Consider the following 25826-nt stretch of genomic DNA (forward strand, 5'->3'; position numbering starts at 1 on the left):
GCACGCTAGTTATTTAAATTTAGTCATTTAAGTTAATTTATGGCTGGGGTGCTTCTAAAGCAGTAAAATTGCTTTTTTCACCACTGTTGACATTACACTAAACCAAGAACCTTAAATATATTTCAAAAACTCAGCAAAACTTTGGTAAATGGATGAACTTCCATAATCTTTGCTTGTAACTGAAAAATTGAGACCACACATTTTATTCTGCTGGATGTTTTTGAATAGATGCATTTGTACATACCTAATAAATGTTTCTATTGGATCATAAACCAATTAAGCCTTCTTCATATTCAGGTTAACAGCACTATTTAAACAGGAAAACTGACAGCACCCAAAGGTAGACTTAAGGTATAACCAGGAAAGAAAGAAGCTGTTTAACTTTTGTTTTAGAAGTTGTTATTGGATTACATGTCCTGTAGCCGGATGGTCTTTTGCTGATTTAAAAAAGAATTTATGTCCATTTGTCAAGAGTAAAAGGCAATTTTATATTTAGAAAAACATATTTCCTCCACACTTCAGTTTTTATTAGTGACAAAAATGAACAGTTCATAAATATGTGGCATAAAAGTAGCAGCAATGTAGGGAAAAATTAAATTTATGGATTAGTAAGACTTTGTGGTTCCTATAGAGTTTCGGTCGGAGAGAAATTGGCCCAAATGGCATTGTTGATGTTGACGGTTGCAGACCCTAATCTAGATCAGAGATTTTTTTCAAAAATTGAAATTTGAGATCATTAATAGTGTTTATGCAACTTTTTCCTCTGTATTGCATTGCCATTGTGACGAGTCCTTTACAGATTAGTTTCGTCAGTCTCACCAATTAACTGTTGAGTTAAGAGAGGTAATCTTTTATTGATTGATTATTTTTTAATTTGGTTAAAAAAAAATATGGTACATGTGTGCAAGCACACACATTTGAACTACCCTGACATAGAAAAAGCAGTTACCGTTATGTGACTTTTGTGGGGAGAAAGTGGTGAGGGTATAACCATTCCGCAGATTCCAATTTTAATTTTTGTATATGCTTCAAGGACCATCTTGCGCAAAGTGGCAACTTATTAAATAAAAAAAATAAAAACTTGTACTGGGCACATAAGTGTACAGGATTTTAGATTTAACCCCCAGCAATGGATCAGGCAAAGTATACTGCAGGATTAAAAATAACTAGCCAAGAAACTATTTTCCTGTCAACTAGAATGTTCCAACCAAGCAAACACCACATAGTTTAAAAATGAACAATACACATCTGACTTAATTTTAGGAGCTGCCTGAAGGTGGCATCCTCACTATAGACAACATGACTTCAGTTTGCAAAGTATAAAAGAAAACATCTTACTTTTCTTTTCAAATATGATTTAGAAATGAAAGACAATCCAATAAACTAAAACTAAACATTGAAGCATGGGGGTGGAAGGACAATGATTTGGTTTAATTGAAATGATTGTTTAAAAGGGGGGGGTCCTCTTGCTTTGGATGTTCTGTTTACCTTGTAGAATGTGGAGAAAATAAAACCTTCAAAAAAAACTTTAATTTCTCTTTTTATTCAGAGGCATTTGACAAGTGGAGCTGTGTGTGATGGGGGTGGGGCACAAGCATGGTCGGAGGGGGAAATATCATGCTAAACTTTGTTTTTCCTTAAAAAAAAAAAAAAAAAAAAAAAAGATATTCAGTCCCTTAAATCTGACCCAAAAACAAGGATTTTCCACTTTACAAAGCCAAGAAATGCTAAAAGATGAAAAGAAAAAAAGAGCAATCAAATTGACATGTAAAGTAGTATCTGAGGGAAAAAAAACGGAAAAAAAACAAAGACATCTGCAATCATTCTGGGGGTAAAAACAAGAATCAGAAACAAAAAGGCAGGCCGTTTAAATCAAATGTATTTTCTTATGTTTACTATTTGGGGAAAAAAAAAAAAACATCCATGACCATTTACCATAAAAATGAAGCAAAAGCTCTACTACACGGAAGCCACACCAAAAGTAGAAAGCAGAAAGAAGGAACCAATGCTGAGGATACCAAAGCCAAAAAGGAATATATATATTTTTACATAAACATTGAAAAAAATTTTTTTGATCACTTTTCTCTCAATTCTAAACAGTTCATGATTTTTAGTTAATCAGAAACACAGGATACATCATTGTGGGAGGAGGGACTAACCAATAGAAGAATGCCTCCATTTCAAATTCAAAATGTCTAAAGAGGTAGATCAAAACAAACTGGAGGGGGGGGGGGGGGGGGGGGGGTCATGTTAAGTATCACTTGAGCCCCCTCAGTTAAGCGTGGTGTTAGGAAGGCGCGCCCAGGTAGGAAGAGGTGTTCGGGGGAGAAGGGAGGGGGCTGAGGTATTGGTGCGCGCTGGCGCTCAGTGGGGGTGGGGTGGCGTGCCTGGTGCTGCAATAACCCCCTCCACCCCCTAAGCTGAGGTAGACTTACTACTGTGGAAGCATGGATAGAGACATATACCACAACATATTTACATTCGGCATAGAAAACGGAAAAAAAAAAAAGACTTTTACTTTTTTTAATGTTTGATTTTCTTCTCACTCCCCCAAAGTCAAGATTCTTCATCGTTTTGTGCCTTTTGTTGTCTGTTATCCCTATATGAGCAACATTATGAAACATCTGCTTACATTTGAGGGTAACAGAATGCCAAATCACTTTCCTAATGCACAAAAATAAAAAAAATTTAAACTATGCATCACTGTGACTTCCCCCTTCCACACCATGCATGCAGTGACTGACACCATGTGGACTTTATGGACAGACTACAGGAGGCCACCCTGCAACAACAAAGCCTATTTTATGAAAATGAAATGAGAAACCAGCGATGTGATGAGGGTGGCGAGTGACCTGGAGACAGATGAAGGTGGGGCATAAAGAAGGAAAAACAAAAAGCTCTGCTCACAGCTACGGTGAGGACTTATCACAGTCTGTGCTGCAACACAAGACTGCAGCCCTCGCAGGAAGGCGGAAAAGACATTGACGTGTTAAAGTAGCATTATCAATAATCCCAAAACTAAATGGCATTGCTGCAAATATGTACGGTTGGCATTATTTGCATGTCTTAGGTTGTATTCTATTTTTTCCTTCAAGAAGATGGACCCTCAGGGGAAAAAACTGAGGCGATTTTCTCTATATTGTCGTCAGCCGCCAGCTGAGGAGGCGCCAACTCTTGCTCTGGGGCTGCTAATGTACAAATAGACTTTATGTACAAGGTCATCTCGGGTCACACACACATGTACAATGCCGCCTGAAGCACCAGAGTTGAAGGCAAGGTCAGATGGCAGCTGACCCAGTTTTAAATTTTCATAAAAAAATAAAAAATGTTCAAAGACCATCAGCTTTATAAAGTATACAAAATACCACCAAAAAAAAAAAAAAAAAAACTTTAATATATATATATACGCTTTCTCTTTTGAGGTACTAGATCCTGAGGTAGTTAAGTAAAATGCATAATATATTGATTTTTCTGGGCACCTCATAATTCAGCACCCTACTTTTAAGTGTCAGCCGTAGTGCTGCCCTCTCTTAATAGATCTATTTATATAGGTCTATCTATAAAATGCATCCAATTTTTTCTTTAAAATGCCACTATCTTTATACAGGCAGAACGCCTCATACAACCCACCCTTTCAGGGTTCCTTTTGCCTAAACATGGCCCTCCCAACTGGGGCCGACCCTCCCTCCCCCCCACAAAAAAACCTCTGATGGTCGACTAGGACCAAGCAATGCCTTTTCCCTTCCACAGGAAACTCATGAGAAAGCTTTACCACCAATAAACACCAGGACAACTACATCTGAAGTCAACCAAAACATCTTGTCACGTTTAAAGTACCACACCGAGGAGGTGATAGTAAAAGGGGAGGGGAGGGGCACTTCTTCTAGTGTAAAATGAAAATAAAAACAAACGCACCCGTGGGGGGAGGAGAGCGGTCCAAGGATTGTACATGTGAGGGCCGGTGACAGTGGGAGCCCTCAGACATACATTCTCACAGGAGATGCTGAGGTTGAGTGGGTGGAGCTTCCAAAGGCAAAAGGGTCTTATTTGCCACACTCAACAGTTCAAGTCAGCGAGGGGTGCAAGTCCGATTCGGATCAGATAGCCTCCGACCCCTGAGATGAGCGTTAGGACCGTCTGTCGTCATCTTCCTCCCCTTACACTCTTCTGCATCCGGCCGTCTTTTGAGTCTTCTGACAGACCGAGTCGCCATTTCTCTGAAACCAGCAGATCATTTCCTACGAGGCATGGGAGGCTGGCCTCCAGGCTGGGGTTTTAACTGCTGCTGCTGCTGCTGCCTCCTCACCTGGGCCAGGATTTCCTGAATCTTCCTCTGGGCAAGCTGAACCACAAAAAAAAAAAAAAGGTTAGGCACAGTTTTAATCAAACACCTAAAAGCATGTCTTTTTTTAAAGACTGCTCATCGGAATTCGCTTTTGGGTTGTGGGCGGGTCTGTTGGTGAAGAAACTCTGCAGTGATATATCCCAGAATGCTTTTGTTTACACTTAGCTCATCACCACACCAAGGTAACATTAGCATAACAAAAAAGGGTGAAAATTTCAGAGCCATCCAGCCGTACAGTTTTGAGCCAGATAGTAGAAAATGAAGACTTGCATGAATATAATCGTCTTCAAGTGGAAAACTAAAAAAAACATGGCTTTTCATTTGCACCCGCCTGATCATTACGATTTGAATTAAGAAAATCAGAAAGTTTTTTTTTTTAAATATCCTCCGTGAGAAAAATGCAATAGGAAAATATCAACAGAAAAACGCCATTTCCATTTGAGTGGGTCTTGAAATGGATTTTTCCTTTTTCATTTGTTTTTTGGTTTCAATTCAAGCGAAAACATTAAGGATGTTTTAACACTGAGCACTCATTCCACACCAGAATGTGTTAACCCAAATATCTAATTTGTTTTAAATCTCTGCTGACATTACACTGTAGTACTACTTAAGATGAACCTATAGGGGCGTCTTATTTTGAAAGGAAGTAATGTGAACCTCTGTCAAGTTATTGATAAACCACTTCAAATAATAATAAATAAATAAAAAACGACAATTTTCTCCATTTTTAGTGTCTTATTTGTCTATAGGGTGAAGTCAGACTTTGTGGCTCCTACTGGGTTGTGGTCAGTGAGAACTTAACCAGAATGGCTCCTTAAGTATTGAAGGTTGCAGACCCCTGCTGTAAAGCAAAGTGACATTTAAGCTGTTGATTACAGGTGCAGAAATAGAGGCCAACAAATCTGAGGAACCATGAACCACAAAGTTTGGAAAATAGCTGGGTGGTGAGCATGATGTGACGAGTTGCAGGCGATTATCAGTAAATGGCAGCTTAAACTGTTCAGTTTTTTGGAAAGGGCTCAATTTAAGGAATACCAACCGCAAACTAGTAGTCGTTATAACGTTGAGGATTTCAGGGAGTTTAGTTCATTCAAATAAGAGACGATCAATTTCATTTTTTGTGCACATTTAAACAGTCAACTACCTAAATGCGAAAGCATGATGTCTGACAAAATGTGTCCCACTTATTAAACATTTTTTATTCAAAATAAGATGAACCCGTTTGTAAGCTTTGATTTAATGACACACCTGACATGCAAAGAAGTGCCCACTGATCTTTACGATGACCTGGTCGTTCTCGTCAGGCGTCTGGTCCCTGGGCACCACCACTTCTGCACATGTCAAGTTCTGCAGCTCATTGACCTGTAACAAAGAGCAATTTATCCTCTGAAAAAGTCTCAGGATTTGTAGATTTACCAGGGGGGTTTGCAGAATCAGTCCTTTCATTACCGTCTTTCCACCTTTTCCAATGACTCTTCCGGCAGCAAAAGAAGGAACCTTGATGTGGGCCTCCAGCTTTACCTCTTCTTTGGGTCCAAAGAAATTCTCTTCCTTCAATTTTCCAAAGATGCGACACTGGGCCTATAAAGATTTGACCATTGTTGCCTTTTAGACATAGAACACTTCAGTTTTGTGACCATCCCCGTTTCAGGAGAATCCCAATTTTTTTCTTTGCCATTTAAAAAAGAAAGAAAAAAAAAGCTCTAATATGATCAAATTTTTATTTTAAAAAGGTGAACATGAAGCTTCAGAACCTTAAATTGAGCTTCTGGTGGTCCAACGATAATGACCATCCTCTGCTTGGCATCCATTCCTTCTGCAGGAGCAATCTGAAAGCAGGAAAAGCACATCAGTAAAGAGCTGCTCCAACCAAACCTTTTAAGTCCTCCCCCCTAACCAGACAAGAGGCAGGTGGAGTAATCCCATCCCTCCTTCACCATCTGTCAGGTACTCACCTTGATGGAGGCTCCTGCAAAGTGAGACAGCTGTTTAATGTGTTGACCCTGTTTGCCAATGATGGCTCCCACTGCAAGCGCAGGAATGAACAGGTGAACCGTCTCCGACTCCGGCTGTCCCTGCTGGGTACAAAACACTGCATTACTGCCCCAACCAGATGACAGCTGCACAGTGGTAGCAGACCATCTACTCCGCTCCAGCACTGGTGTGTCAACAAAACAGCAAATTGAGTAAAAGCTGCTCGCTTCCTAAAACTTCATTGATTAATTACCCCCTCATGTGAGTATGAAGGAAGTGATCATTTCATTTCTGAAGCAAAGGTTTGTGTTAATGCATTCTAAAAAGAGATGCATTGATTATGTTGCATGCAATTTATAATGGAATTTCAATGACTCAATAAAGACAAAATACAATTGTGCGTCATTACAAAACTGAAGCTTGCCGTTGCAAAGACCCACTCCGGTGCATTTCTGAGTATTAAAATTCTTCTGAATCAAGAGTAGACAAAGAATTAAAAAAAAAAGCCATTTGAAAGTTTGTAGGCGTGACGTAGAACCCCACCCCCCCCCCAAGCTCCCTGCTGTGCTCCATTCTGATGTATCAGCTTGCAGACAAATAGATCCATGGACACCTTTGTTTTCCTTGTCTGAGCTGGAATCTGGATCAAAACTGTACAGCTGGATAGCTGCAATATTGATTACCATTTTTGTTACACTGGTAGTGTTAACAAGGCTGTGAGGGGCTGTAAGCTAGCCGGAGAGAGTGTAGACAAAGGAATGATGAAAAAGGGGGAAAGCTTACTCAGCGGCAACAGTCCCGCCCACAAGTCAGAGGCTAATTTGTAGTGAAATACCACTGCTCTCAGACAACAGGGTTTCAGATTTTTGCTTAAAACCATATAATCATAATTTAAAGACCACTGGTAGCACTTTAAAATAGATTTTTTGAAATGACAGGAGTGGGACTTTACAGGGTTAAAATCTCTAATAAAATGAGCAAATGAAATAAATGCATAAAAATACAACACCCGATAAAAAAAAAATAAGAGCTGCAGAAGCACAGACATCCAGAAATTTACAATTTATCCACTTTTCAGCAAAACAGCCTTGAAGAATAAAATAAAATTAAAAAAGTCCTCAACTCCAAAGATTTTTAACCTAAAATTGTTCAATTTTGCTTTTTTTCCTGGTAAAACATCTGTCTGGCTTTCGTAAAAACTCAGTAAACAACTAAAGAGATTTTCCCCATTTAACTTTGCGTGGTCACCACCAACACCCATGGGTCAAGCAGATCAAATACAGAAAAGCTTTATGAATTATTCCATACTGCAGAAGTAAGGCATGCTGTTAGGCAAAAGGTAATATCAGGGTTTTTCCAATGCCACCAATTACTGCTCTGCAAGAAGCTGTGGGACAAAATAATGTTAGAGTGACCAATTAAAAGACTAAGAGCTCTAAAAAAGCTTTAGGAGCAAAAAAAATAAAGAAAATCCAGAAAAAGGAGGGCTTTTGCAGCAGATCCTGCAGCAGCAGACTTGAGCCGTGCAAAGCACTTTGGGACAGGTGACTTACAGCGAGGGGCTGGCTGCTCGCCGAAAGCATAGAAGCCCAAAATGGCCCCTCAGTCGCATAAAGACTGCACTAGAAGGAAAAGGAAACATGAAACGGAGTCTACTTCACTTTCCATTTCCAAAAGTTTAATTCACATCTTTTTCCTTCAACCGGACGACAACTAACCCACTATCACGGGTTAATGCAAACAAAACGGAACAAAAGCAACACACAAAGATGTGCAGCCTTCGCTTCATCTGTACTTGGAATTACTCTTTCCAAAAATAAAAAACACACAAAAAAGCTTTGAGTTGATCAAATTTTTGCTGTGGGTCTTAGGTGTACAAGTAAATACAAAGTACAAAAAAAAAAAAAAACTTTTTTTTATTAGCTCCAAAGTTTTCTGGGGCACAATAACTTCACTTTGGTCAAAACCTTGCATAGATGTTAATTAATTTCATTTATAGTCGGGCTGAGGTCGAAAAATAATGGATTGACAGTGGAAAAATTAGGTTTTTGGGGATTTGATTATCACATTCTGCCTATCTTGCCAGTTTATTGCTTCACCTCTGCAGGGGAAAGAGAACTAGAAGAAAAAACCCAAAGCAGCTCTTCCAAGAGCTCCCATGCAGAAACAACATTCAAGTTTCACTGGTCCAAATAACCTAATTTCTAAAAAAAAAAAAAACACACACACACACACACAAACTAATAGTTTCTGCTTTAATAGCACCATAAAAGTTTAAAAGTATAAAATTAATACGAAAAACATCACTTACTCCGAATGACGAGCATCCACCGTGGGCTCCTGAAGGCGGGAAATTGGACATGGAGGGGCCCATTCCTGGAGTTCCACTGGGAAACAATCCCAAAGCATTCAGATTTAAGCCAGGAATCAGGTTAGACTGGAGCTGGAGAGACATTGAAAGACTTGATGAAATATGAATACCAACCTCATGACCTTACACAGTATAAAAATGTTTTTATTTTTATTGTTTTTAAAAGCCCACACTTTGAGGATTTTCCAGCCTGACTCAGGGAAAATACAGCCATAAAGTATTTTATTGTGCAAAATGCTTTTCATTTGCAAACTACTAAACCCCGTGTATGTTTAGTGCATTTCCCTGCACCACCGTTCGAATTCATCTACATGTTTAAACCTTACAATGAGTTTTTTTATTCATGAAAACATTCCTGTGTGATAGTTTTCCAAATGTGGTTTCTGTCCATTTTAAAATGAGCTTAACCACACCCCCCACCCCAAAAAATAAGAAAAAAAAACAGTCACCCCTGATAATTAAGGAACTGTAGACAGAAGTTGTCAATTTTTTACATTTTATAATAGTGATTATTCTGCATTGGAAACAAAAAAATAGATTAATACACATTTCCCCTTTTGCCAATTAAGTGATGCATATACTCACATTCATAGCAGCCATGTCACTTTCATACGCCTCCCTGACCTTCTTCATCACCTCCTCCTCCGCCCTAGAGCACGCTTCAATGGAGCCTTTCACTGTGATGGTTCGCTCTGGGTTGTACAGCGTGAGGTCCTGAAGACTGCACAGAACAAGTCAGAGCCATCAGGATGGCCTTCTCCTCTTGGAGTGTCATAATAGGACACAACAGCAAAACATTCAGAATTAAAAATGAACACAGGAACAACCAACGTGGACACGGTGCAAGAAAATCCTCTTACGGTGAGATTGTGATCTTGGTCCCCGTATCCTGCTCAATTTTCTTTAGGTTGCGGCCTTCTTTCCCTATTAATCTTCCTACAAAGTTGTTATGTGCAAGGATTTTCAGTGGGATTTCCTCAGTGCTGCAGAAGAGAGATAAAATGTTAAACCTTTTGCATCAAGTAGAAACATTCTGATTATACCTTTTATGAATAGACAAATGCATAATAAATTTGGGGAAAGTGTTAACTCTTCAAAATAAAGAATAAAAATGCTCCGAGGCCTGAAAGTCTAATAAATATGCAAAGCCAGCAGAAAGAAATCAATTATTCAATCCGAGCCTCACTTGCTCCAACTTTTATTTCCAAAACCTGCACAGGGGGTTTAAGAAACTTCACTTCATACATTTGTGAGTCCTCACTGAACGGGCGATTGTATATATATTTACCAATCAGAAGAGGCAGAGTATTCTGAGCTTTGCTTTGAAACAAACCAGTTTTCAGCAACGGGAAGAAAAAAAAATTACACCAAAGAAAAAGCTTTTGATTACTATCAAACAATCAAGGACTAAAGCCTTCAGCTGTTGAGTTCATCTGAACAAAACTCTCATTTCAACATATAGCTAGTAAGAAAGTAAAACAAGCTTTGCAGCATCAAGGCCACCTCCCAACCTTTAGATGTCAGAAAAAACTAGTCAAAAGTCAATGTCAGCTGTATTGTCAAATATGCTGCATACACAAGACTTACAGAACAGATGAAATTACTTTCCTCTCGCCCGACAGTGTAAGCAACTCAACTAACTAAATTGGTTGACTTTACAGGACTGTGAGATGAAACCACAGTTACTTTTATATTTCAAAATAAATATACATCGTCAGTTTCCCCATCTTTAATTAAGTTGTACTAAATGTAGGAATCTAATTTTCCACGGTTACAGTCAAACGACAGGTCAGTGCAGAAAAAGCTTTTTGGCCTCCTATTGCCTTTGGTAACCTTCATGGTTTTAAAGCCTGAAGAATCTTTTCAGAACGCAGCAGGATTCAGTCATTAAAGACCCATTGTGGTGAAAATTGAGTTTTTGATGGTTTTTTTACATTTTCTTGTAGCATTTTTCTGACAATTGAAGACATGTATAAAGAAAATCAAGTTAAAAATTGCATTTCTGAGTATCTCTTTATTCAATTTGTGAATCTGATGAATAAATGCTGTTTGAAAAGAGCTTATCTTTGGTGTAGAAAATACATTGGGAGGGCCACAACCTCCCTGATCCGCTTCATCCTGAAGCATCCACATGTAGACAAATAGATCCACGTAGGTCTTTGTTTTCCTCATCTGAGCTGGCATGATTTAAAAACTGTACAGCTGGATAGCTCCAAAATTGCTTGCCATCTCTGTGGCATCAGTAATGTTAGGTTGGGGTTGTGAGGGACTGTAAGTTAGTGGGTGGGCATATAAACAAATGATGGGAAATAAGCGTAGCCAACAGTTCAGCCCACAACCTGGAGGGGAATTTCTAATGAACTGCTGGTTGCCCTGTAGAAACTATGTCCAAGGAAATGACAGTTTTATTGTTTTGACTAAAAACGGCTATTGAAAGACCACTCGGAACACTTTTACAACAGATCAAAATATGAATGGGGTGGATCTTTAAAAATGGTTGCTGTCAAAATTATTTTGTGTTGCAGCAGGTTTTTTTATTTTTATTTTTTCAAAAGACTTCTGATTCAAACACTGCGGCTCATTATCAGGTCTGTGGAGAGTTCGGGAGCTCAATTAAGTGTGTTGGATCAAGAAAGCAAAATAAATAAAATTAAGGTCCAAGTAAGTAGAAAGACCGAAAATGATTAAGTTCTGCTTCATGTCTTTTGGTTTTGAACTCACAACTTCGTGTCGAGGGCTTCCTTCTGCATGATCTCCATAATGGTTGTACAAGCTTTGGAGCAGCCTTCAGGAGTTGAGTGAATGGTGATGGGTTTCTCTGCTGCACCGGCATTTTCTTTTCTATGAATATCAATTCTGCAGTTGGAGAGAAAATAAAAAGCCAAATCAGTCCAATGCAACACTGACTTACACACCAAAGACCAAATATATTTAGTTCTCATCTTAAAAACTTACTTTGAATGAGTTTGTTTGGTTATGTTGCGAATAGTGGCGCCCTCCTTCCCGATTATTGCACCAACAAACTGCGTTGGAACAAGCACGCGCAGCGGGATGTCTGACTGCACCTTGGGCCGTGCACCCATACCCGGGGAGCCGGAGCGAGGGGGACCGCGAGCATTAAAGCCTCTCCTGCCTCCAACTCCAGGACCTTCTGGAGCCGCCGTCTCGTCTGGTATATAAGACACCTTTAAGGCATAGTTCTCCATCATATATCCATTCAGCTTCTCCATCACCCTGCAGAGACCACAAATCAGTTTGTGTAGAAAACGAAACAAAAAAATCTTTTTCAAATCATGCATTAAGTCCTCATGTTGGTTTCAAACCTTTATTTAGACAAATCAATAATACTCGTTCTATTTGAGGGCAACATTGTGGTATGATCACCATACACTAGGGGGCACCAGATAGATAATTTAACCCCTTTAAACATAGAGCTTCACATTTCAAAGTTCTAGATATGAAATCAGACCAAATGAAAAAAGAAAAAAAACAAAGTTAAAGACATTATTCTAGAGGCAGGTGTGTACTCACAGTCTGGCCTGGTCTTTGGCTGCATATCGAACATTTACTACTGCAGTCTCTGTGTCAGTGTTTACTGTGGGGAAAAAGAAAACAGTTTCTATACATTTGACCGTCTCAATATGAAATTTTGCTTATTGGAACGTGTTTAATTGATAAAGTAAAAATGACATATGGTTATTGTTACAGATTAAGCAAATGACTAAAAGTAAATTTTGTTGGGATAGACATTGAACACCTTTATGAAACAAAGCTCTTTGGATGAGTCATTATTGACCAACAGTTTAGTTGGAAACTACATGATATATATAATAAAAACCAAATATCTGAAGCGATTAGTATAATCCACAAAACCAAAAGAACAGAGTTAAAAAAAAAACACCTTGCAAATCCAAAATTCAACATTAATTCTTCTATACTTTCAATATTGTAGTAGAATTTTGGGTAATAAATATAATTACAAATCCAAAATATGAATACATTAAAATTTCTGAATATTGTGCATGTAAGAATGTTTTGAACAAGGTTGAACAAATGTAAAATGTTGATGTTCTAATTTTAGGACAAACTTGGGAATTTTCTACGATACGAATCTTTTTATTAGTAACAATGTATTCATCTATACGTCATTATGAATATGCATTTAAGTATTTTGATTTTATGTTTTGTGCCACATTTGATGTCAACTTTTGTTTACATTCTTTTTCTTGTTTTTTCTTTTGGATGGGCTTTGATACCCATGATAATCTTTTGTCCCTTTATATTAATGTTGATTATTGTTTAAAAAGATGCAAGAATGTTACCTTTGAGGAACCAAATCAACTTCAGAACTTGTGAAAAAAATACAAAAAGAAAAAAAACGGCACATTTCTGCAGATGGTACCAGGTAAAGAACGTCAAAACTTTGCATCTTTTTACCTTGTTCACAGCTCTCTACGGTCCCATATTGAGCCAGCATACTGTCCAAAACCTGAAGGGCAAAAACCAACAGTGTAATGATGGACCAGAACCTGTTGATCAACAGAAGGCTCTCTACTTTCTACCGAGATGAAATTAAATTCTGAAATTTTTACTGTAATGTGGAGCTTAAAATGCAGTTTTATTGTTAAAATCTCTAATAAAAAGAAAATTCAAATGTGCACTTTGCCTGATTGCTTCTAAGAAAACCCAAGCAAAATATTGTCTTTTTGAGAAACAAATGATGTCAGGCGTTTACCCAACACCATACAGGCTTTGAAACCAGGTTCAGGGGGGCGAGCGGGCTTCTTAGGTGGACCTCTGACCATCCTCAGCTGAACCTGAAGCCACACCCCCAAGAGCTCAACCCCACTTTCCAGCCAACAAGACAACCTGCACCCACCCCCACTCCACTAAACCACCAACCAAGCAACCTCCCGCCTTCCTGCTCTCCTCGCTCTCCATCATTGGCTGCTCCAAGCCTCCCTGCCCGCTGGTTGGCTTTTCTACCTCGTTAGCTACCACTTCTAACCAATGGGAATCCAGGCCATTCAGGAAAGGGTGGGGTACATTCCAGCAGGAAGCAGCAGCTGGGGGGGAGGGGTACGAGTTCATGCTACACATTCTGTGAATCGGTGCACATGGAGGGGAAGAGAAGGAGTCCAGGCCCACCCACCCACCCACAACTGCCTCTGAACACGCCACCACTCTAGTTCCATTCTTAAGCCTATGAGGCTAACAGCATGGCCAGTCAACTTGTCCGTTACATGAGAGGCCTTTGCACCTAAAGAGCCCATTTTATTTTGTCAATTTTTCTGACCCCACCATCTGAGGAGGAGAAAGCTACAAGTCATCTGTAGCCAAAAATAATGAAAAAATACACACAAACATGGAGAATCTGGCTCATCACATGCTTGGAACATGGCTGGATCTGGAGCTGCAGTTAACGGACATGCACACGCAAAGCAAGCACACCATTACAAAATTCTGAGCTACTCTAGAGCCATGTGACTTGTTTTTGCAATCAATTTCAAATATGATAAATTCACCTGAAGTGTAGAGATAAAAACACTTGGATAATCCACATTCTTGATTTGGAAAAAGCAAAAATGTTGCTCTGCAAGCACGCGTTATGGCAGCTAATGCTCTGAAGGAGGAGGGGTGTTGGAGTCAAAGCTGCATGAAAGTACACTTACAAGCCAACAACAGGGCTGACTTAAAAAAAAAAAAAAAAAAAACTATTTCTCAGTTTTGAATAGACATGTTTCCAGATTTGTTTTCTTTTTTGTTTAAATAAAACATTTTTAAAAAAATCTGCAAGACTTTAAATTTGAAATTTCTGCACCACATTTACTCTTTTTTTACATGTCAACCCTTCAAAGACAAAAGCAGATTGCAGTTTTTACAAACATTTACTTTTGCTTATTTTAAATTCTAGATCCCAGAAGAATGCTTAACAATAAAATATTAAGTATGTTCTGAATGAATGTTTCAAGATCAAGTTAAAAACATTTATGAAGGTTTTTCTTTTTAATTTAAAGATTTGCTTCCACGTCTAATGAAAAACACCAAAACTCACATGGAGCTGAAGTCATTTCAAAATTAGTTCCCTGAAAGCAAAACTATTTAATAACACAAGCAAAACTCCAAATGTTACAGCATTACAAACCCATAACCACTAAAACAGGCTTCACAATCTTTTTGTATTTAGATCTATATTTATACATAAAAGCATTAAAAATATAGAGTCCTACTATATAAAACTGTATCTTCAAGTGTCACTGCTTCAGTCCTTCGGAAAAAAGACGCAGATTTTTTTTTAAATGAATCTGTAAACCATTTTTTCGCTTCAAAAAAAAAAATTGTAATAAAATAAAAACTTTAAAAATGTATTTGACATGGAACAAAAAATATATATCTACTCGCAGAAAAAACAAAAGTAGTCAAATCTAGGATTGTCATTCTTGAACCACTGGGGTCAAACATTCCTCCCCAGATCTAACCAACCCATGTCACATGAATGTTTCACGAGCCTTTACATTTATAAGAAAGAAAAGAAAAGAAAAAAAAAGGGTATTTTTGCAGTAGCATCAAGGAGATAAATTTGAAGCATTTGCAGCAGGCTGAAGAAAAAAAAAAAGAAGCAATGGAAACAGTGGTTGAAAAACTCTTAATTGAATCTTCTGACACTGATGTTACCTATGTACTCCCCATACTCTTACATTAAACCACTTTTCCACAGCAAAACACTGTTGAGATCCGCTAAACAATGGTTCAGACATGTTCCACTTCAGACATAAGCTACAAGGGCCTCAGTCTTCTGAATCAAACGTATGCTCAGATGAAATCTGAACAGACGAAGGGTAACTCCACATGTCACTGAAAAGAGCCTACGGTCAAGTTGCTCCATGACTCCTTGCCCTGGAAGCAGTTAGCAGCCCGTTAACACTCACCTCCCACTGCATGTGAGGCGGGATGTTCCTGATCTGCAGCTTACAGCTCCTGGACGAAGAGGAGAGGACAGACAATTAAACCTTTACAACGAGAGGACAATGACAAAAGAAAATAATGTCCTCATTGCCGTCTACTCAATGAAGCTATATAAAAAAAAAGGGATTTAAAAACCTAGAAAATACAATTGGTTGACTAAACTGTTCAGAATTTGGATCAACTACCACACCCTTCTCCCACATTACCCAGAGCACAAACAATGACATTAGTAGGAAAACAAGAACATGGAAATGAGAGAAACCAGTAGCAAGAATCAAAAAAAGCAAAAATCCCACTTATTAACCACCGTTACACACTTTTGAGTGAAGCCTGTGCCCTGCAGTGCTAAAGTGTGAACTTTAAAACACTGCAAAGCTTGCTTTTTCCAGACTAGACACTTCTGCAGGAACATCCAGCTGTTGTACCAAAATCGGGGGGGGGGGGGGGGGGGGGGGGGGGGCACAGAAAACAACAGGAAGCTCTGCTGGCCGAGGCACGGAGATCCAGCCGAAGTGGAGACTGGCAGCTACAATGGCACTGCTGTGCTCCGTCACCACAAACGGGGACAGCTATCCCCAACTCATTCATTCATTTACCATCAGGGTTCCCCATTGGTTTTGTGTTGTGTTGCAGACAATGGAACCTGTGAATCAATGAGTCAGAGTTTCACAAGTGTTCGTCTGCATGTGGTGGTTGAATAACCATGTGGGAAAAGTGCAGGCCACTCATCAACACCTGGCTAAAAAGAAAAAAGTCCATAAAATCTTCAGACGTAAAACAACTTACAGATATTTTTGCTACCTTATTTACAAATAATGAAAATAAAAAAGGGATCAAAAATATTCCGCAGTGGGACATCCGAAAGGGGCTTATCTGCCAACTTCCGCTGTGTCAGGGAAACCTTGGAACACGCGGCATTTATGAAATTCCCACAAGACAAGGACAAAAGCAGCCAGGCAATAAAAAAAATATTAAAATTCCACACAAAAAGTGCATTTAACTCCATCGCTACACAGGTGACGGGATCTTCTCACCTGAACTACCACAAACCCATTCATTCGTCACTGGTGTATCAGTTGACGAATAGGAAAAAAGACAAGTAAAAATAGTAAAATATATTTAAAATCCAGAGCAACTTTGTGCTAGACAAAACCGTCTCCATGTTCAGCACTGTAGCAGCAACACCCTTAGTCAAATGTGCAAACGCACAAAGTACTTCCAGTTGGATTAACCTATAGCTCGACAGTTACACAGAGAAGAAGCCAGCCAGGGTGTAGAGCGGGGGGGGTTGTGGGTGGTATACATTCCTGGCCCCGGCCTTTGATTTGAAGAGGTGCGTGTGTGTGTACATGTGGGGTGTGAAATGGAGGGTTGGGGTAGCCTTGTTTCAGGCAAGGGTAACAAGGTTCCTCTCTGCCCCTGTGGGGGTGGAGCCCTGTTGCCATGGACACAGACAAGACCACTGACAGGAACATGTAGAGTAGGGTCAAAAGTGGGAGGGAAAAGGATAGAAGGGGAGGCCCAGGAGTGACTGAAGCTGGCCTGTCATTTGACGGCCAGGACAGGAGACGGGTCCCATTATTTACCTTCAAAAACAGTCCAACGTTTCAACACATTTACGACTCCTCTGGCCGCCATGATGGGACCAGCTGAGCGCAGACGGTGCGTGTACAGAGGTAATAGTGTGAGCTAACTGACGAAGATCACAAGAAGATTTAAAAAGCAACAAGAATCACGCAAACCTGTGAATATCCAAACATCTTAAAAAAGGCTGAAATACATAATAATCCTAAATCTTGGTTAGGCTTAATGCCTATCTACAACCACTGACAGTGTAGTGAATATTTTCTGAATGCAACTGTTCCCTCATGTGATCCCTGAGCACCAGGTTTTTATTTTTAGTTGTTGGGTTACAGTTTTACAGCAACAAAAACCCAAAATGATACATGGGGGGTTAATACAACCACTGACACATGCATGGAACAAATTTTTTATTTATGGTACTACTAATCCCAAAACCAACATATTTATATTCTCATTAAGACCAGATAATGTCAAATTCATGCAACACCTGAGGATTTTCATGCAAAACTAATTTTCATAGTTTATACTAAACTAATTAAAAAACGAATTTGTCACTATGGCACAAAAAAAAAGAAAAGAAAAGTCTTACAGTTCTGAACAAAGTTTGAATGGCTTCCTTCTCGCTCACACATGGGGCCACCCCTCTGAACATGACCCCCCCACACACACACACAGTTTACGTCTCATATACATGTGAGAAAAAGTAAGCTAACAATTTTCACTGTTCTGACTTTATTCAAGCTATAATATTCTAAATTGGAAGCCAACTTGAACAAGTGCTGAAGCTTACTAGGTAGCTACTAGACACTATGGTTCCACCACACACACACACTCACACACACACACACACACACACAAATAAAATAAAACTTCCATTGTACCAGCTGGACATTAATAAAAAGGCTTAAATTAATTAAAGAAAAACTTGCTGAGAAAAATATATGCTTTCTTCCACACAGTGCACACAGATTGTTTTTCACAACTTATTTGGGTTTCTATACATAACAGCCTCAAGCATAATTTTCTAAACTTATTTAAAAAAAACACTCAACGTTTATTTCCATTTACACTAATTTTATCTGAATTTCATTAAAAAAAATGAAAAAATTTGAAAACAATAAATTGCCTAATTGTATACAGTGCATTCTGGGGGGTATTATCTGGAGGGGCTGGTTTATCACATTTACACAACTGAAGAGAATCAACCACTATTAGGAGCCAGTGAAACATCGCCATGCTGCTCATTCCTCCAAGTTTTTTTTATTTTCTTTTTTTTTTTTTTCTAAATGTCCCCACCCTATTTTGATTCCTGACTGCTGCAGCACTTCCTCTTCCTGTGGAGTTCAAAGGTTAAGCAATGCTGATTGGCCAACCCTCCTGTTGAAATATACAGGCTGTAATGCAAAAAGAGTGCCCCCCAAGCTTACAAGGGTGTGGGTTCCCTCTTTTTTCATTGAGTATGATTATGTTCCATGTTCTACAGAGAGAGGGGGAGCTCAATTTACTCCAGCCCCAGTGTGGCTGAAACCCCCCCCCCACTATAAAACAACCTGAATATACAAAACATTAAATTCAAGAATCAAATCCTTCCCCTCTCTATTTTCTTATTAAAAGCTGTGTCAAACAATGTGTGTGGTTTTGTCTTTGTGATCTTTTTAAAAGCTATTCCATAAAAACCTCTTGGTATACAATTTAACCAATAGTTTGTCTTTATTTAACCTTTAAAGGGAAATTCTATAAAAACAGACTCATTGATATTTTTTTAGTTTAAAAAAAGGGATATATTTTAGGTGTAAACACGCAAACATGCTTCGTGATTCAACTTAGTACAAATAAAATATGTTAAATTTGGATCTAATAGTTTTAACCCCAATTCGACATCAATGCAAGCAGAATTACGCCAACACCAGGAATACGCACCACACGTCCAGATTTGGTGGAGCACTAAAGATTTTTTGTTTGTTTGTTTTTTGAAAGCCTGAAAACGCTCCACCTCTCACACAGACATTTCGCGAGTTGGGCCCTAAGCCTCCCATTCCACCCGCGATTTGAGGAGTCCATCTCATGCAAACAGCAGCACAACATGCTGAAGAGGGCGAAAGCGCAGGGCAGACAGGGAGAATGACGGGCAGATCCTTCTCAAATGGACGACTCCACAAGGCCTGCACGCCACAAATCCAGCCTGCGTTCACGTTTGCTCCTTTCGCCGTGCGCTCTGAGAGGGTTACAAGCCGCCATGAGCTTGGAGCTCATATATTGGGCACTACATGCGAAAACAAGGGTGGATGTGTAAACAGGAGAGCCAAAAGAGAGCATGTGAAAGCCAAAAGCACAACGGTTTAGGAGCAAAGCGGAGAGAAGGGAGTACAGTAATCCTCCACACGCCCCTTGTGTTTGACCCCTGAGCTTTCAGGGAGAGGAAATACTATTTTACGCAAAATAAAAAATTGAACAATGCACTGAATTTACTATGCTGGGAACCAAATAAAAACTGAAACTGCCATTTTGGATTTTTTTTATTTAAAAAAAAAAAGGCAAAATATGATTTAAACCTACCTTTGACGCTTAGGGACAGAATGCTCCACTTCCAGAAGTTTCCCGTGGAGTTCAACTTTACCTAAAACACAAAAAAGCAACTTCAGAAACATCCTGACCTTCCGGTAGAAAATTCACTCTTTATGGGAAGTTTCTCTCTCAAAAAAAAACATGAGCGTATTTTCTCCATTAAGCTAAACGCATAAAGACGACAGCAATTCCCATCTACAATCTATTTGAGGTCACCTGAACCTGTGCGTTAAAGGCATATTTTACGAGAAAACAAGTGAAAGAAGAACCAAACGTGTTTGTTGGCTTCATTCAGTTGGCCTACATTTGACCAACACAATTAAACCACCTGGTGTGTCAGCAACATGGCTTCACCACGCAGACGGAGGGCCCGTGTTTTGAAACCCGGGGAAACTGAAACTTCGTGGGTGGAAAGGTAGAAACACACCGCTGTCAGTGAACCTCCAACAAGGTCCACTTCTCAAGGCGTCTGCGCCCCAGCTGCCCTGAACGCCACACGAAGCCATTGTATTCATGTCGTTTTGTTTACTTCTGCTTTTTAAAATCAAGGAAAGCCAAAAGACTTTCCACCTAAACCCATATGTTTAAACCCCTGGAGTCTAAAGGCCACGTAAAGGTTGTGTGATAGAAGAAAAAAGGCACCCCCGCCCTTCGTGCATGCATGCATGCATTTCTGGGGGCAATGAACGAAGTAAGACGATCCTAAATGGAGGCTCTTTGTGAATTTGTTGAAAATGTCTCACCTGAAAGAACATCGATGGCCTTCATCGCTGCCTTCTCGTCCGGGCAATCCACAAACGCATAGCCACTTTTGACCAGAAACGGACCACTGTGCGGAATCTTCCACTGCTCAAAGATACTTTCGAAGTCCTCCTCGCTCGCCTCTGCGCTCACGTTGCCAATGTAAAGCTTATTCATGTTCCACGCCGAGAGGGGACAATCTTTACGCGGAGGGAGAGTCAGTTACCTACTCCCGTGGATGTGCAAGTGCGGTGTGCGTGGAGTAGCCCGCGTCGCCGTTACTACTACGGACTGAGCGGCTGTGGCGTGCTTCCCGGTCGTTCAAGCCTCAGAATTTAAACTGGCAGCCTAGGTGTGCGTTCGCTCTCTGTCGCGCAATAAATAAACGCTCAATTATTAATCTCCAAACGTTGGCGGGCCGGGAGAAAAGGAGGAGAAACTACTTTGTGTCTTCTTCCAAACCCCTTGGCAAAGAGACAGAGAATGTCACACACGGTGAGGCTGGCGCCCGCCTCTAAGTCTACAGCCCAGAATAAGAAGAAAGGAGGAGGAAAAAAAAAAACTCTGCTATTCCGGCTTTTTTGAATGAGCCACGTGTTCAAACTACAAATCAGCCCACACGTGAGGATTCCCAATTGCTCAATTAAGTATTTGGGGGAAATTGCACGGGAATCTGGGGTGGGGACAGCAATGGGGAGTGAAGAAAAAAGGAGGGGAAGAGTGGATTGGTGTTGGGAAAATCTTGTGCGTAAAGGGATTCCATGAGAAAGTAGTGCATCTTAACTGGATTCACAATCGTTGCCTTTCTCTGCAAAACTTTGATTGTCATTGGTCAACAGGGGAACATTAAATCGACTGCGCGTTCACGCGCACTCCATAGCAGGGAGACAGAAAATTGCTGGTGCTCGTCCGCGCGGGTGCGCCGTGCCCTAAACTGATGACACAGTTGAGGGAGAAGGGGGTGTGGCCATTCATAAATAATGTTACACTGTATTGTTAAATTGCATATCGGATGTATTTAATTGCAGGTATGTGTGGAGCGTTGGCAGAACCCCGCGCGCACTCTTCGGACCCTCGCACTCAAGTGGAAATGACAACCTGATGACGGCGTCCATCTTCTCTAGCAGGCGTAGAGCCATGCTTCTCTGAGTCTGATCCACGGCTCAAAGTCCAACAGGGGGCCATTTTTTTCTCGTGTTTACATAAATTGAACATTTAAGATCGTATACTTTAATGTGAAATCTGATTTTTCTGCTTTTTACTTTCATATGTTTAGGCATCTGTGCACAACCCCCAGCCATGTGGCGCAAACGCACATGGCGAATCTTGTCTGGCATGGATTTACTAAAGAGGGAGGGGTCTCCTCTACTACTGGTAGTATGTCCCGAGCGACCTATGTAACGCATAGCCCAGCTCAATCACGTGTGCAATACATGACTGCAACATTACACAACTGTCAATAGGATCTTAAGTAAATTATAAGCAGGGGTTAAACTTTTACGTCCACGTCAGACAGAATCCAAACCTGTTGGTAGTGAAAAAAGTCATCTTTTAATCTAGTTCCAACCAAATTTTCTACTTGTTATAAACAAAACAAAAAAAGTTATTGGAAACCTCTTAACATAAAGTAGCTCAGTTGAAGTTTATTTCATTGTGTGCTTGAGCATAAGTATAGGCTACTATACTTGCTACCATCATGTAGTGTAGCGTAGAGTATACTAACTGCATACTTATTCAGACTAAATTGGAACATTTTAAGTGTACGATCTATTCAAGTATGCTACAACAGCTAAAGAAATTAGTTTTTGCAATAGTGGCCAACTAAAAGGTACAAATAAACTAATTAAGTCGATTCCTGAGGTACATTTAAAATTGTTTTTGATTGCTGGAGGTATGAGGAGTTTTGTTTTACCATAAACTTCTGTAAAACCTAAAGAACTTGCTCCAAACACACAACAATTAAGAAGTTTGCATACTTTGTGTCAGCTACTTTACTTTTGTTTTGTTCTTTTTAAAGCAACATTTGATACGCACAACATTATTTGGCTACAAAGAACTTCAACAATGTGCTTTGTTAAAGAGTTTAAATGCTTCATACTATTTAAAAAAAATGTAAATGATAAATAAAACGTGTTTAAAAACAAATTTGACCTTTAACATAGTTTGTGTTTTTTAGTAATTAATTAGCTCAATTGAAAAGTGTGGCTGTGTGTAAAGCAGGTTCCAGAGGCACCGTTGGCTCAGTGGGCCCTTCATTCACCGCTCCAGACTGGGGCCATGGTTGTCTGTCTGTGTGGGTTTACTCCTCTGCTGTTGAGCAAACACACCGAGCTGTCTGATTGGTCAGATCTCTGGGCCAATCAGAGAGGCGCACACCCTCTCTGAACTACAGGCTTTGGCTCGGCCTCAGCGCGCTCATTCATTGGCTCCCCGGCTTGACAAATTCCATATGAATCAGCGCGCCAATTACGCAGTTCTGCCCTACCATTTCTGTTTCCTCTGCTGGGCTTTGTCATAAAGCATAAAGATGTAACCAAACACCCGTCGATTGGCAAATCCGACACACTTGTTCTAACGGTTCTCAGCTTTTTCAGGAAGTTTGCGCTCGACGTAAACGTATGTGCCACCCGAGAGAGTAGATCAAATGAAAAGAGAAGAAACTATAGAGCTTAGAACAACTTTTAGAATAAATGCAAACTCAATTTCGATTGTCTTAAAAATGTCCCCGAAATCCTGAAAAGTTTAAAGGAACTTTTATTTTTTAATATCAATGGCAAATTCAAAATAATCCATTCAGGGTGGATATAGCGCGTGGGCGAGTTCTTTTGGCCAATTGAGATCATACAATTATTATTTTTCTTACAGCACATTGCTTTAAGACTTCTATGATTTCCACAAGAAGTTCTGAACGAAACGCGCACATGTGCAGGTTGTAAATATCCCGCTGCGTGTTTGAACGCGAGCGTCAAAAGTTTGGATGTGGACATATAGAGGCAGCAACCATGTGTGTCCTTATGCTGCTCTGTCGGTTTAAATGAACTGATGCATGGCTGCAGCCTTGCCGTGTGTGAGACTCCTTTGAATGTGTGTGTGTGTGTGTGTGTGTGTGTGTGTGTTTGTGCGCGCGCAGGCTCTGCGGGAGGAGAAGTGAATGTATCGCTGAGGAATGTACAGAAAGTCTCCCCGCCCCCAGCTGCGGGACTTCTTGTTATGGACAAATTCCATAGGGGGGCAAACTGACATAAAGTTTCAGTCTAGACTTCATCCTATGTGGGAAGATATACGCGCGTAATTAATGTAATTAGAAGGGGGGAATTGATCAAATTGATCAGGTTACATTTACTTTGGAAGTTCCTAACATTGTTTAAGTTAAACGCAGCTTATAGCCCAACTTTGCTGGCCTCACTCCAAGAGACAATCTACAGCGCCTCTTTCACAAACCCTGTTAGGAAAATACTGAACCCAGGGACTCAGATTTCTGGTGAGATCGCTTTTTTTTTCATTTGTCGTTCTGTGATTCCGAAACACATTCCGATTTTTGCTTAGAAACTACAGTTTTAGTCATTATATCCAGTGACTGACCGCTCCGGACAGACAGGAGGAACACTGTGAACGCCATGTTGAGGAGAGCCTCACACCAACAATATCCACGTTTCTGGCTCTGTTATTGTTCCAAACACCTGTTTTTCTGTTTGAAACACTTTTTTTTAAATAAAAAATTCAAGAAAAAAACATCCTGGTTATAGATGAGGAAGAGGAGGAGGTAATCGTCTCAGAATGTGGTGTGGGGTGACACTTCATCTCATCAGAAAATGGCGGTTTTTGTCTTCAAAACACATCCAAGAGATTTCTTTTCTTTATTGTGGCCTTACAAATAAATATCAATTTGTTGTTGTTGCTTGGAAAAAATAATCTAAATAAGGGCATTCCAGATTAAATTTTTGGAAAGCAAGTTGATTGAATAAATGTGTACATTTTCTTCCCTTTTCCTGTTTTTCTGTTTCTTCTTCAACTCATTTTTCCTCCAAAAACATTGCAAAAATAGTTGAAATTATTGTAAAAGTTAAAATACAGAAACAGATTCTAACTTGAAATTCTACAGGTATGTTAAATTTAGTCAAAATTTCACATTTCTTTTATTTTTTTAACTTAAATGGCCACAAGATCAACAAATGTTTTTCTTTTTCCGTTTGAGTATTTTTTAATAGTTTGGAATTCAATGATATCCTAATTATATTCTTTTTCTTATAAGGTGTGCCTTTAATATGTTTAAAAATGCTTTGATATATTTTTATTAACATGAAACTACTTGTCCATCTTTGTGTATTTATTTTATTTTTTAGCTTTTTCACTTTTGTTACTATGTGTTCGTGTTGCACAGAAGTTTCATAAAACTAGGTTTTCACACTCATTGTCATTTGTTGCAGCTCAACTGTTGGGCCATGAACTACCCTGCAGCTTTGTTCTTCTGCTGCTGGAAACTTCTGCTTGAAAGCCTGTTGTTTACTGTAATCTTCTCTCATCTGTTAGGAACATTTCTTCCTCATTCATTTATAGGTAAATCAGATAGTAGTTAGTTATGTTTTTAAACCTAATATAAAAATAAAGTATCCTTTGTTGGATTTGAAATAGGCCACAATCTATATTCTCTTTTCAAAGTAGACATTTTCAGTAAAGGCCAATACTTTTTTGTAGTACAAGTTTTTCCAATTGATTAATTTACCTATGGTTCTATTCAATAAAAAAAGTAGATATTTATTTATTAGTTTCCAATTAACTGAGTTACTGCTTTTAACTAAAAATATCAGATTATTTACATATTTCCAAAACAAATAAAAGTTCTAAAAAGCTCTTAAATGTGTAACAAGTAATTTAGTTTAGCACAGTTTACATTTTAGTTTAAAATGTTATTAGAGCTTAAACCCAAATAAAGATTTTGTGTGTGTAAAGCACAAAGAAAAGTTTAAAAAAAAAAACATCTTGATAAAAAACTGGTTTTGTGCTTCTTGATAAGCAACATTTTACACTCAAGTGCTTAGAAAAAGCAGACAGAGGCTCAGTTTTGCCATTTGGTTAAGAGGAAAAGTATTCAAGGCTCTCTCCTCCAACCCCCTTTGGTGTGTCCAAACCACAATTTATGAACATGTAGCTCCAGGTCAACCTGTCGGTTCCACATTCTCCCTTCCAGTTGGACTTCTTAGGACTTGTAGATAAGAAAGCTCCATGTTTACCTCATGAGCATGGGCGAGGGGGTCAAACTATTCGTGGGAGATTGTTCAA

The 25826-nt window shown here is 39.4% G+C and overlaps 1 protein-coding gene across 4 annotated transcripts; it reads right to left on the reverse strand.

Moving 5' to 3' along the window:
• Window positions 1-1527: 1527 nt before the first annotated feature.
• On the reverse strand, window positions 1528-21433 carry igf2bp3 (insulin-like growth factor 2 mRNA binding protein 3). Of its 4 annotated transcripts, none has more exons than XM_020707122.3 (16): window positions 20549-21433; window positions 19797-19857; window positions 15620-15668; window positions 13128-13179; window positions 12222-12285; window positions 11646-11924; window positions 11412-11546; window positions 9551-9673; window positions 9276-9411; window positions 8631-8762; window positions 7873-7941; window positions 6301-6420; window positions 6100-6174; window positions 5795-5926; window positions 5594-5707; window positions 1528-4342 (listed from the first exon to the last, which is right to left on the reverse strand). In XM_020707122.3, exons 1-16 carry the CDS (start codon window positions 20721-20723, stop codon window positions 4232-4234), a joined length of 1827 nt encoding a protein of 608 aa, XP_020562781.1. In that variant the 5' UTR covers window positions 20724-21433; the 3' UTR covers window positions 1528-4231. The 4 variants fall into 4 exon arrangements, with proteins under 4 accessions (XP_020562781.1, XP_020562780.1, XP_004073885.1 ...); XM_020707121.3 differs by having other exon boundaries at window positions 6301-6423; XM_004073837.5 differs by lacking the exon at window positions 7873-7941.
• Between the last annotated feature and the right edge of the window lie 4393 nt (window positions 21434-25826).

Source organism: Oryzias latipes, chromosome 11 (assembly GCF_053564925.1).
Source record: "Oryzias latipes strain Hd-rR chromosome 11, Olatipes_Hd-rR_3.1".
Lineage (NCBI taxonomy): Eukaryota > Metazoa > Chordata > Actinopteri > Beloniformes > Adrianichthyidae > Oryzias > Oryzias latipes.